The sequence below is a fragment of the Malus sylvestris genome, chromosome 14, assembly GCF_916048215.2.
Source record: "Malus sylvestris chromosome 14, drMalSylv7.2, whole genome shotgun sequence".
Classification (NCBI taxonomy): Eukaryota; Viridiplantae; Streptophyta; class Magnoliopsida; order Rosales; family Rosaceae; genus Malus; species Malus sylvestris.
In genome coordinates this window covers 20,608,456-20,621,505 of record NC_062273.1, presented here as the reverse complement: position 1 = coordinate 20,621,505, position 13,050 = coordinate 20,608,456, and the positions used below count along the sequence as shown (strand labels likewise).

Here is a 13,050-nt window from a genome sequence, read left to right as displayed (position 1 = left end):
GACATTTATTTAAATGAAATAATAAATTTAGTTAAAATTAAAAAAATATTGCCTAGGCCCCACTTAGACACCTAAGTGCAAGGACCCTGCCTACTGCCTGATAAGCGTATAACGGTTTTTAGAACCTTGGTTCTAGGGTCTAGAGTAGGTTGCCCATGTGTAAAGTCCAACGGCATGTGCTCCATATTACCTAGTAAATTGTCCACATGTTAGACTTAAAATTTCCTCACAAGATAAAATGTATCATATCAGGAAATTAAGGAACTTTGCGTAAATTTATAAAGAGTTTGACTACTCTCCCATTACCAGTAAATTTTGGGGTAGAACCTTAAGTTTCTTCAATCTAGTCAAATGTTAGTGAGGACAATTTGGGATAACTAGTCTGTGTAGTTAAAACCTTCCCTAATAATTTAAATCATTTTAGCCCTCTTCACTCATTATAAATTGGTTTTGAGTTGGATGCTAAAATGACCCATGAGGAACGTATTAAGAGTGTGGATGATCCCACATCCCCGAATTAAAACTTTGCCTCATAATTTAAATACTGTTGAATCTTTCACCCATTATCAACTAATTTCAGATTATTAGATACTTATGTTCTAATAAGTGCAATGTATAGAGTTCTTCTCCTAATTAAATAAAAGAGGAAATTAGGTTTCCATCTTTTTTTCTTTCTACTCCATTGATTAAAATCTTATTCCTTTTCAACTTTTGATCAAGGTCCTTAGGTTTTAATGAATATCATTATTTCAATAATAAAATATTTACATGTCAAGATAATTAAATTTTATTACTAAATATATTCATGTAGTAATATATTCATTTAGTGTTAGAAACGTTACATTTGGTATATTTATATTTATAATTAAACTTTGTATCATATATTTCTATTTTTAGTTTGATCCATTTTTAATTTCCAACCTTTTTTTTTAATTTGTACCATTTTTCTTTACAGTTTTAATTTGTACCCATATATTAATTTTTTTGTTCCCATATTTTAAATTTTTTTATTTGTACTCATAATTTTTTCCCATTTCATTTGTGCCCATAATTTATTTATAATGTACCCATGTATCTTTAAAAATGTACCACTTCTTATATGTAAAATTTACCCATTTTTTAATGTAAATCTATTTATTTTTTTAATCTAAAATGTATCCATTGTTGTTTATATAAAATGTACGCATTGTTTTCTATATAAAATGTACCCTTTTTTTAATATAAAACTTCCCCATTTTTTGTATAAAATGAACCCACATTTTTTAAATTTATAATTATGTGCACCATTGTACTCATTTAATTATATGGGTACATTTTTTTAAACATTTTTATGGGTTACATATTAAAACATTTTACTTTTGGAACAATGTTGAAATTGTACCCCATAGATAATTATTTATGACGAATGTACGGGTACATTCATTTGACATGTGACAACTATTTTATCATTCATAACAATGTTTTCTTTTGGTCAAATTCAAAATAATGTTGGATACATTCTTTTGGCACTTTTTTTAACATTGTTTCCAATTGATTGATATATATATATATATATATATATATGCGTACATGTACTTAACATCTATTAATATACATTTTCAAAAGGAATTATATTGTTATATTGATTTTTTGGGCAAAAGACTGTTTACTACCCTCAAGTTTCATGGTTTTCAACATTTAGTACATCAAATTTTTTTCATCCCAGAGTCATACCTAAAGTGTTAATTTTGGAACAGTCTCATACATCTGTTAGTCAACCTGTTAGTTCTCCTGTTAAGTGATGATGTGGCGCCCATGTGGACAATGACTGGGCGCCACGTGTCATTGAAAATATTTAAAAAATTAATTAAATAATTAAAAAAAATAAAAGCCGTCTGCAACCCAGAACAAGAAGAAGAAGGAAGAGAGGAAGAAGAGAGTTTCAGGAGAGAAAGGGGAGAGTTTCGGCCAAGGGGAGGAGGAGAGAGAAATGAGGTGGCGAATGAGGGAGGAGGAAAGGAGAGAAAGGAGGGAGGGGAGAAGGAGGGGAACAGCTGGGTCTCTCCTTGACCCACGACCCGACCCGCATCATTCTTTGTTTTCCGACAATTTTTCACCAATTTTTCCGGCAAATTGCACTACCTAACCACCGAGAATCAACTTCATGACCTTCCCTCTACCTATTACATCCCAAATTTGGAGAGATTTGGTGGTGAAAATGGAAGAAATCGCGAGGGGTGCGGCGAAGGTGGTGTGACGGTGATCCGCCATTTTCGAAGTAAATCCCGTCAACCACCACCACCATTAGACTCCTTTAGAACCCAGGAACAAAGCCCAAGCAGTTGTGGAGGCGTTGGAACAAGTGGGTCGCCGGGGGGGGGGGGGGACGAATTCTTCTTCTTTTGGGTTGCCGATTCGGGTTTTTTTTTTCTTCTTCTTCTTCTTCCTCCTCCTTTTTCTTCTTCCTTTTCTTCTTCTTCTGGGTTGGCAGACAGTTTTTCTTTTTTTTTCTCCTTCTTCTTCTTCTTCTAGTGTTGCAGATCCTTCTTCTTCCTCTGGGTTGGGGGCACAGGGGGAGAGGGGGGAATGGCTGGTTTTTTTTTTTTAATTTTTTTTAATTTTTAATTATTTAATTAATTTTTTAATATTTTTAATGACACGTGGCACCCATTCATTGTCCACATGTGCGCCACATCATCACTTAACGGGAGACTTAACAGTTTGACTAACGGATGTATGAAACTGTCCCAAAATTTACACTTTAGGTAACCAAAAAAATTTGATGTACTAAATGTTGAAAATCACGAAACATGAGGGTAGTAAACAATTTTTTGCCCTTGATTTTTTTATTCAATCAAAATTTTGAAAAAAAATTCCATATTTTTTGTCGGCCCTTTTTTTATAGCTCATTAGATGTGAGATTTTAAATACCACAAAATCTCAAGTTTTATTGTTAACATGAAAATATATTAATATTAATATGCTGAGGTGTACAAAGTTAAAAGACTTTTGATCAAAAATTAAAAACCACTAAGATTTTAATCATGAGTACTAATGGCTAGAGACCGTATCCAAATTCTTCCTAAATAAAAATTCTAGCATAATAACAAATTTAGAACCTCTACAGCTCTAGGTCTTTCACATTTGCACAAACATTACGTGGCTGGGTAGCAACCTTGCATGCCCATCCTTGTTCTGTGGAGAAGACCCATCCTTGTTTTGTGGAGAAGATTAACGTTTGGTGCTAAGTGATTATATCTATTATATATAAAGCCAGCAGTGTGATGAACAGTGTGCATGCTGACAAAAAGTTTGGTGCATTCGACAAAAATGAATTAGACCAAAATGCCCCTACGCCAAAAAAATCAAAACAGCAAAAATGAATGAATGTATAAGATAATACAAGGGTAATTTTGTAAATTTAATTTTTAATAATTTTATCATAAAAAATGCTTTGGGGTTAATCTCTGTTGGGTTTATTGGAATACTCGAGATCAATTGGGTTACCTTCCTTTTCTTCTGCTTCATTTCCTCTGCTTCGTTTCTATCGGCTTCGTCTGCCTCTGTTTCTCCTGGTTCTGCTGTTGCTGCTGCTTCTTCTTCCTCTACTTTATATCTTACTAGTCTCCCTGCACGCGCTCATGCACGTGCGGAAGGCCTTTTTATGATTACTGTGTTCTACGCGTGACTTATACAATTTAAATGTATTTATCTATGTAGATTTGAAAAGTGAATTATACATCAAAAGAATGAATGTAGATTTGGATGTGGTCCCTAATCCTTAATATTTTTTTACTAAAACCTTAATGATATTCAAAGTTTGATCAAAATCCCTTAACTTTGTACACCTCATTATATTACAATTAATATTTTTATTTTTATAGTTTTGACATTAATTGTTTGATATTTTATGAGATTTATAATCTTATAAATTTAAAATCTCTCATTATAATACTATTAGAAACGGTTACAATAAAAAAATTCAAACATTTTGATTGAATAAATGGATAAAAACTATGTAAAAATAAGAAATAATAAATGGCAAAAGAATGTATCCATAGTGTTAAAAAAATTGGTACATTTCACATATAACAAAGTGGTACATTAATAAAGAAAAATGGGTACATTATAAATAAATTAAGGTACAGATAAAAGATTAAAAAACTATGAGTACAAATGAATTTTTAAAAAATATAGGCGCTAAAAGAAATTAATACATGGGTACAAAATAAAATACTACAAATTTAAAAAAAAAATGTTGCACATGGGTACAAACACAAAAAAAACTTTAGAAAAATATGGGCACAAAAAGAAACTAATATATGGGTACAAATTAAAAATGAAAAAAAAAGGTACAAATTAAAAATAGGTACTAACTAAAAATAAAAATATATGATAAAAAATTTAGCCATAAATATAAATATACTAATTGTAACATTTTTAACACTAAAGGAATATATTTAAAAATAAAAATATTTTATTATTGAATAATTAATGATGTTATTAATACCCAAGGATCTTGATAAAAAATTGAAAATGAATATAATTTTAATCAATGGAGTAGCAAAAAGATGGATGTGAACCTAATTTCTTCATATATATATATATATATATATATATATACACACACCTGCAGCTCTCTGCTACAGCATTGAGAGTTACATTACAGAATGTTGTTTTTCTTCCGTCCCAAAACGGAAACTTTTCATCAGAGTGTTTTTTTTTTTTTTTTTGCATTGAAAAAAGGTCGGGCTACAACGATCCAACATGTGAGGACAATTATTTTGATTACTATAACGGTATGACGTCTCTATTAATTAATGAAATTCTCTTTGTCAATTAAAAGAGAGTAAAAATACTACTTAGTATTCTATCACACACAAAAAAAATGATGGGTAATAATCTAATTTCACAAGTCCAAATTTTATTGTTTTTTATTGAAGTCTCACATACAAGTGATGTTAAAATACCTCTAATATTTAAAAAAAAAAACCAAAAAACAAAAACCTCTATTCCCCCCCCCCCCCCCCGCCCCCCACCCTCTCTCCTTTCACATTTTCTAAAAAAAAAATATGTTTATAAACACAAAATATGTAGGCAAATGCTAGTAATTAATTAAGAAAAGCTAAAAAGACCTATATCCACTGCATATGACAATAAAAGCCAGTGATTTGAATGAGACCTAATTGATCAGTAGATACCAACTAATTAGAAGAAAGGTAATCAAAATAATTGTCCCCACAGTTCCACTACAGATTAATTGTCACATATATTAAAAGGTCGGGCTACAACGAACCGCCGATGTTTCTACATCTTCATTTGTCCCCACAGTTCCACTACAGATTTATAAACCCTAGCGTCTGTATATATGTATCCCTCCTTCTGGTTACCAGCTCATGCCTTAGACCCCATTTATGATAACACGTAAATTCAGGGCAATATGGCCCACATCACACGCTAATTATGGGGAAAAAGACTAACTCTTAAGTCTAGTAATATACATTTTTTTTAGTTAAATAATGACTTTTAACGGAGTGCTAATGCCCGAAATATATAAAGCCAACCTTTTTCCTTTCATTTCCTTCAATAAGCACTCCCCACCATCCTAAAAGAAAAAAAAAAAAAAAAAAAACTAAACCTAAAATCAAGGTTTTAAAAGGCATTGGCCGCTAGTTAGGTGGCGGGTAGGAATTTAGCGCCTTGAATGACATATAAATTATAAATTACTATTAACATATTCAAAACATGGGGAACAAACATATAATGACAGTTCATCCAAGTATCCAACAAGTTTCTTACAATTTATTAAAACAATAAAATGCAAAATGGAAGTTATTTATTTTTGTCTACGTGAGAGCTTTGATCTAGGAGGGCTAGGCAGGTGCCTAGGTAGGTTTAGGTGTCCTTTCTTATTATTTAAACTTCTAGAGATTAATTGTGACGGTGGCCAGCCGCCTAACACCTAATCGAAGTTTAGGTGGCGCTAGGTGGGGTCTTTTAGAACACTACATAAAACCTGCCTTATGAAATTGCCAAAAAAAACCTTCCTTTTGTTTTGTAAACTATTCTAACTTACATAGTTTAACCAGACCGTAACGCTCGTTTTAAATAAACATTTCATTGTCCAAACACTGAGACTTTAGTTTTTATTTTTTATTTTTAATACAATTACAATTAGGGTAGTTTTATTAACAGCTCACATTTTATTGGATACTCGCATACTAAAAATTCCATACCTATTTTGAAATAAAAAGTTATTTTAATACTCCTCCTTTTCCTCATTTTCTGCATATTTGCAATACATTCCAACCTAAGAGTACGCAGAAAATGAAACGGTGCAAGTATACATTCCAACCTAAGGGTATGCAGAAAATGAAACGGTGCAAGTTTTTAGCAGGTATCCACAGGTATATCTTCATATTTTCGGTGAGACGAGTCCATATAAGGATTTAAGGTTTCACAAGCAGTATGACATCGCTCAAATTGATGTAAATGAAAAAAAAAATATTATAAAGTCATACCTCATGTAGAACCTCCAAATAGCCATTTTCATGTTCTATTAATCAGTTATGAGTTTTTTCATCAACATGTTTGTGCCTTTAGAGGTTAGGGTTTTGTTCAACGAGGATGAGTGAAAGTTGATTTGATGGCTTGAAGAAGAAATTTTTTAAGATGCAGGGTTATCTAAACGTTAAAAATGACTTTGGTGAATTAAAAAAAATATTATTTTTTCTTCTGAAAAGCTTCTAAAGCTTAAATAGTACTTTCATATTAGAGTATATAAGCTGTTTAATATTGAACTTCTAAGGTGTATTCAATAATTCCAACAAAAGAAAGAATACTACTATAATTCAATGAAAGTTGGTATAATTAATTATATGTTAGACTTGACCCGGAAGATATATTGTTTCTTTGCTAAAGACCTAGAAGATATTGTTGCCTACTAAAGTAAGAATTAAATCACATCGATCGTCACACTGGGAAAATGATTATATGGAAGACTATGCGATTACATAAACTTTCAGAAAAGTAGGTGCCTGCACAGAAACGACCAATTGATGGTATAATGGTAGTCTATGAAAGGAGCGTTCTGCATCAGATAACTGAAAGGGGCAGCCATAGTCATACGACTTAATCCCGCGCACCAAATTTGTACCGAAAAAGAAAAAGATTACAAAAGATTTTCCATCTGATTGATCAACATATCGAAGGCTCCATGCATCCCCATTATTGCAAACATGATAGCTACTTAGAATGATTTCTTTCAAGCATCTTTTCATAGGAGATAGTGATTGGTCATGCACACGACTCTTAGGGCTGGTTTGGTATTGCTGTGCTTTGAAAAAAAAGCTGTTGTGAAAATAAGCGGCTGTGCTGTGAGAATAAGCGGCTGTGAAATAAATTAGCAGAGTGTTTGGTAAACTTTTTTGTGAAAGTGCTTTTGGAAAAAAAAAAAAAAAAAAAAAAAAACAGTCTGATAGTGGGTCTTTTCATTAAAGGAGCACTGTAGCTCCGTGTGCTTTGAAAAAAGCCAATTTTCCAAAGCTGCAAATAGCAGCTTCAGCTTTTTCCTTTGATTTCAGCTTATTCTCACAGCAGCTTCCAAAATAAACCTTTTTTTTTTAGTTTACCAAACACCTAAAACCCTCACAGCTTTTTTTCATGGGTGCTTTTTTTTTAAGCACCTCACTCTCAAACCACCCCTTAATTTGTAGGTAAATCACTGATTTGTGCTAAATTTCCTTAACCCTAGATTGTAGAAGTAAGGATATACAAGCTATCGCTCAAAGTCTAAAAGTTAAACGAGTTTCATGCTGACGACCGATCGGCTATCGCTAGTGACCAGTTGCTCGATCGTGTCGTTAAGCTCAAAACTTTGAAGATTTGTTAATTTAAACGAGGTTATTAACAATCTTTTATCTAGTGTTACGATCTAAAAGAAAAGGTACCTCTTGATTGGGAGGTTTGAACTAAGATATGCTTCCTATTTGATTGGTTGCTTAATCAATTCAGAATATCACTGTACATATAGGGAAGATTTCTACAAGAAATAAGTAACCTAAGATCATAACTTTCAATATGGGGAGTAGCCCAACAGGTTTCACCTTAAAATTAATTGACAATATGAGAGTAGCTCAAACTACTCTGATACCATGAAGAAAGTTGAGCTTCTACTATAAAACCAATTGACAATATTAAGAGTAGTCTAACCTCTTATAAGTCCTTGCAAGACTTTCTTTTAACCAATGTGAGACTCTTTTACCTTCACACATTCTTCCATCATTAACTAAACAATCTTGAGCATATTGCTTTCTCCTGTGTGTGGAGTTTGTAACTTCGACGAGCGAAAGGTGTAAGGTCATGCTACATTATATCTTCAAGGCTTATTCAGATAATATATACACACTTTGTGAGGGCAAATAAAATATGAAAGATACCGTAGTTACTATGTGTTTTGAAGCAATCTTTTATCCATCATAATAACCATAACCCACATAATACCAAAAATTTTCCATCAATCTTATCCACTACTCTCTTGCGATTAGCATATAATTTTTACCCTACAAATTTCATAATTATAATGATTCATTTTCTTAATCATTTTTTCTAGATCATTTTTTATGTATTAAAAAATTAAATCGGAGATTGTTTAATCATCTATCATTTTTTATATCGTATTAGTACCATAACAGCCTATTTTCTTTAATATTGTCAATTTATTTGAAACATATGAATGACTAAACGATTTCCGATGATTAGACAAATAAATTGTTTAATACAAGCCTTTCAGCATATCAATATATATAGCAACACGTTATACAATATGAAACTATTCATAACATGGAAAACTAGATAAACACAGCCATATATGAGATTGCGTTATTTTTAATTTTTATGCAAGTGTATGTGAATATATCATCAATCCATGTTATCATTAGGTTTCTATACCAAATACCAAGTTTTCAATTTGGGACGCTAATTTTGTAGTTAAAATCTCAGACAGTACTGTAGTTGACGCTGAATCCAAATATATTTTTCATATTAGTATTTCTTAATTTTAAATGATTCTTCAAAAAATGAGCAAACCTTTTCAATAATATTCGTTTTAAGAAAGAAGAAGATATTTACATCCGATGAATGGGTCCTGCCGACAAACCCCACTAGAAAGCATTTTCCAGAAAGGAACGGATCATCTTCAATTTGGGACGATAATTTTGCTGTTCACGTAAAATAATTATCTTTTCATAATAATTACTTAGTAGAAACTAATAATGTAATTTGTTGACTCTATGGAAATTTAAGCCAAGCTTTAATTATTTGGAGAACAAACCTTCTTGCATGATTGGCAGAATCGATTAGTTATTCAATTTCAAACTTTTATGGTTAATCTTGTTGTGCCACTTTATAAACCACATATTAGCTAGTTGTTAAGAGCAATTGGTTCCATTTGGGAAGTTAAGCTCTCTCTTTCACAATTTTATTTTGGTGGAATGGGACCAAACCCCAAAACAACCAGACCAAGGAGTCTCTCCTGCGCTTCAAAACACAAAATCTGCTCACCCATGTTGCTTGTAATTGACTAAAAATTAATGTATCCGTTTCTTTAATTGATTCTTTAAAATAATTACTATTTTTATATTTATCCATCGAGATTTTCCAAAAACTCTTCTATTTGATCTAAAATTGCTGTAATTATTTTTATTTTGAAATGTATTTCTAATCTATTCACTAATCCTGGTCTAGCCATTATTGCTCTAACTTCTTGTTCTATTTGTAAAAGTTGGTCTAGAAGTCTTTCTTTTATTCTTAAAATTTTAGTTTTGTCAGACCAATCTATGAAAGATAGATAATTTGTAAACTGATCGACACTATTCATAGCTGCAATCTATTATAGTTCTTTGTAATTGATTATGTGTTTCTTCAATATTATTTATTCTAGTCCTAATTGTTTTATTTGGTCTTCTACCTTTTTTAATACATCTCTAGTGTTAACTTCTATTTCTTTTGGTTTGTCTTCTAAGATAAGTCTCATGTACTAGCCTTCTTGTTCAGTGGGTACATTACTAAATCTTTCTAAACTTGTATTTAGTTTATCCTCTCCCTTTTCTAAGTAATCTAGGTTTTCTAAGATGTTTTGATCATGACTCTTACAGTTAGGAGGAGACACGTAAAGAAGGCCTACTCGCACATGAGAGAATGACCCATTGGATAAAGAAGGCCTATGAAGAGACAAGAAAAGAGCCCAATTGTATTGACACACTGGACCGATTTACACAGAGAGAAATGGTGATGGAGTGTAGAAAGAATTTAGATTAGAAACCACAAGGCCCATTGTGGAAACCAAGAGCCTGTCGATTGGAAAGGAAAGGAAACGTACGGTCCTCCTCTCCTCCCTCCTCCCTCCTCCCTCCTCACACAGGACAGTAACGCAATAATTGGTAACGCTCCTCTTCGTAACACCCACCCACACTATAAATTTGAATTAAATTTTAGCGCTCAAATCTCACGTGCTACAGAATCCCCCATTTCAAAATCGAAATAAAAATTAAAAATAACAAAAAATAAAAAATCTTCAATTCCTTCAAAAACAAATAAATTTACAAATTTAGAATTACTTCCCAACTCCCCAACCCAATTATAAAATTAAAAAAAACATTAAATTCGACTCCAGAAAAAGTCTACTTCCTCTGCATCTCAAGCTCGCAGCTTTTTTCACTCCTCCGCCACTTCACACTTCGCTATTCGAGAAACGAGAACATGGGTTGTGTTTCTTCCAATCTCTTCAACCACGACGACGAGTTCTCCCAACTCGGCAGCTCCGCGCTCAGCCACCACATCGTCTCGCTCACTTCCTCCACCTACGGCCTTCTCACTCTGGACCCGCCGCCGCCTGCGCCCACCACTCCGCCGACCCCTCCTCCTCGATTCACTCTCGGGTCCATTTTTCCGAGCCCCCTGTCGGATCCCAAGTCGCTCTGGTCCGAACCCAGGTCGCTATGGTCCGACCCTAGGCCGCTACGGTCCGACCCGGAAGTCATTAACTCATGGGAGCTTATGGCCGGCCTCGACGCTGATAGTTTCCGATTCTCGCCGCTCCCGCCGCCCAAACCCTTCGTTTTCAATGACCCAAAAAACCCCGATAAAGAAAACTCCAACCCGAATCGGGTAATTTTCAAATCTCCGTACGACGGCGTCTTCCGGGTCAACAACAAGAAGGACCCACTTGACCGGTTCGAAAAAATATGCCCACCGGGAGGAGAAAGCAAAGTGGTGGTCTACACTACGACGCTGCGAGGAGTGCGGCGGACTTTCGAGGAGTGTAACGCCGTCCGGGCGGCGATAGAAGGCCTCGGGGTGATGATTGTCGAGCGTGACGTGTCGATGGATCGCGGGTTCAGAGAAGAGTTGAACGATTTGATGAAGGGGAAAGGGAAGGACGTGGCGGTGCCGCCTCAGGTGTTTGTGAAGGGGAGATATATAGGCGGCGCTGAGGAGGTGTTGAAGATTTTGGAGGAGGGTTTGCTGGTTGAGATTCTTGCTGGGTGTCCAAAGAAAAAAGCTGGGTCTGTGTGTGAAGGGTGTGGGGAGGCAAGGTTCTTGCCCTGCTTCCAATGCAATGGGAGCTCAAAGATGGTGCTGGTGGTGAAGGATGACGTGGCCGGGCAGCGGCAGGGGACGACGGTGGTGGTGAAGTGTCCTGAGTGTAATGAGAATGGGTTGGTGCTTTGCCCAATTTGTAGCTGAATGGTGAAGAACAAGAGATGCAAAGATCTCTGTTTTCGTGTCAAAATTGGGTTTTTGTAAGCACTTTCTCTCTTAATTTTGGGGCTTTTTTTGTGTTTCTGATGGAAACCAAAGGCTTCTAATTCTGTACTGTACTCTCTTGTTTTTGTCTGTTGATAGTTATATATATCTATGTTTTTGATTTGCAAAGATCGGAAGATGTTTGATTTGCATGAAGCTTTGAACAATTTGAAGTTTAGAAGACATAATTAGGGAGATTTAGGAGTAGGATTGTTCATTCCATTGTCTCAATTGTGTATTTCGGGTGTAGTTTTAGATAAAATTAGACCTAAGTGTAGTTGATTTCTGTCAAGATATACTAATCTTACGTGCTTAGGGCTCGTTTGGTATTTAGTATTGGATTATATAACTCATAATATTTGAGGTATGTTGAAAGTAGAGGTTAATAAATTTTTCCATTTGAGGGGACTGAAAGAGATAAGTTGCCTTAACGAGTAGTCCATCTTCTACCTCCAAGTTGGAAAAACATTTCTTCGTTTCTTCCTTCAATGTACCCTAAATATAGTGAGTTATCTAATCCAACCCACTCTTAGGCACTAAATGAGCCGTTAAGAGTCTTAATTCTGCTTATGCTATAAAACTGTTGTACTCGAGTAAAATTGGAGAAGTTGTTGATATTTGAACAATCCCTAAGCAATCAGTGTGTCAAAGATTACTTCCTACATCTTTTGGAATTCTTGGCCTCCGAGTTTCCTAGTTTGCTTCAGCCGTCTGTGCAGTAGGTTAGAAATTATTTGAAACTTACTTCAGTCTCCAGAGTTTGTTGCCTTTCACTGTTCCAGGGGAACATAGGTTCTAGTTGCATAGTTAGCAATGTTGGATTAAAGTGGTTTTTCTTTATGCCGATCAGTTGTTATATTAACAAGACGACTTGTGCTTAACTCTACTGATCACAACAACTTGCAGAAAATTTAGCGCAACAAATGAAGTATTTACTATACTAGAAAGTTTTGAACAGGGTAAAACTAATAGTTATCCATTCAATCGTATAGAGTTGAACATATAGGTGTGCTCTTTGTTTGAAGAATCTATGTAGAACGACGATGCTTCTTGCCTGCCACAAGTTTGTGGCAAAGAGTCCGCTGATTTATCAGTGGAGAAAATAACAGTTCTGAATCTAGGGAAGTACTGACCTTGAGAGAAAGTACAGAATCTTTAAAACACCTTTAAACACAAACTTAGTCGATGCCGACTTGTCATTGCCCTTCCGTGCTTTTGTATTCTTCTCTGTCTCTAGAAAATGAGTGTCCAAAGCTCATCCATTCT

At 34.3% G+C, this 13,050-nt stretch overlaps 1 protein-coding gene across 1 annotated transcript; it reads left to right on the top strand.

The window, feature by feature from the left end:
- The first annotated feature begins 10,568 nt into the window (after positions 1-10,568).
- On the top strand, positions 10,569-11,913 carry LOC126600763 (uncharacterized protein At3g28850-like). Its single transcript, XM_050267409.1, has one exon. The coding sequence runs from the start codon at positions 10,738-10,740 to the stop codon at positions 11,722-11,724; it is 987 nt and encodes a 328-aa protein (XP_050123366.1). The 5' UTR covers positions 10,569-10,737; the 3' UTR covers positions 11,725-11,913.
- The last annotated feature ends 1,137 nt before the right edge of the window (positions 11,914-13,050 follow it).

Coding starts and splice junctions, on each gene's coding strand:
- LOC126600763 (XM_050267409.1), top strand. CDS start 10,738: ATGGGTTGTGTTTCTTCCAATCTCTTCAACCACGACGACGAGTTCTCC.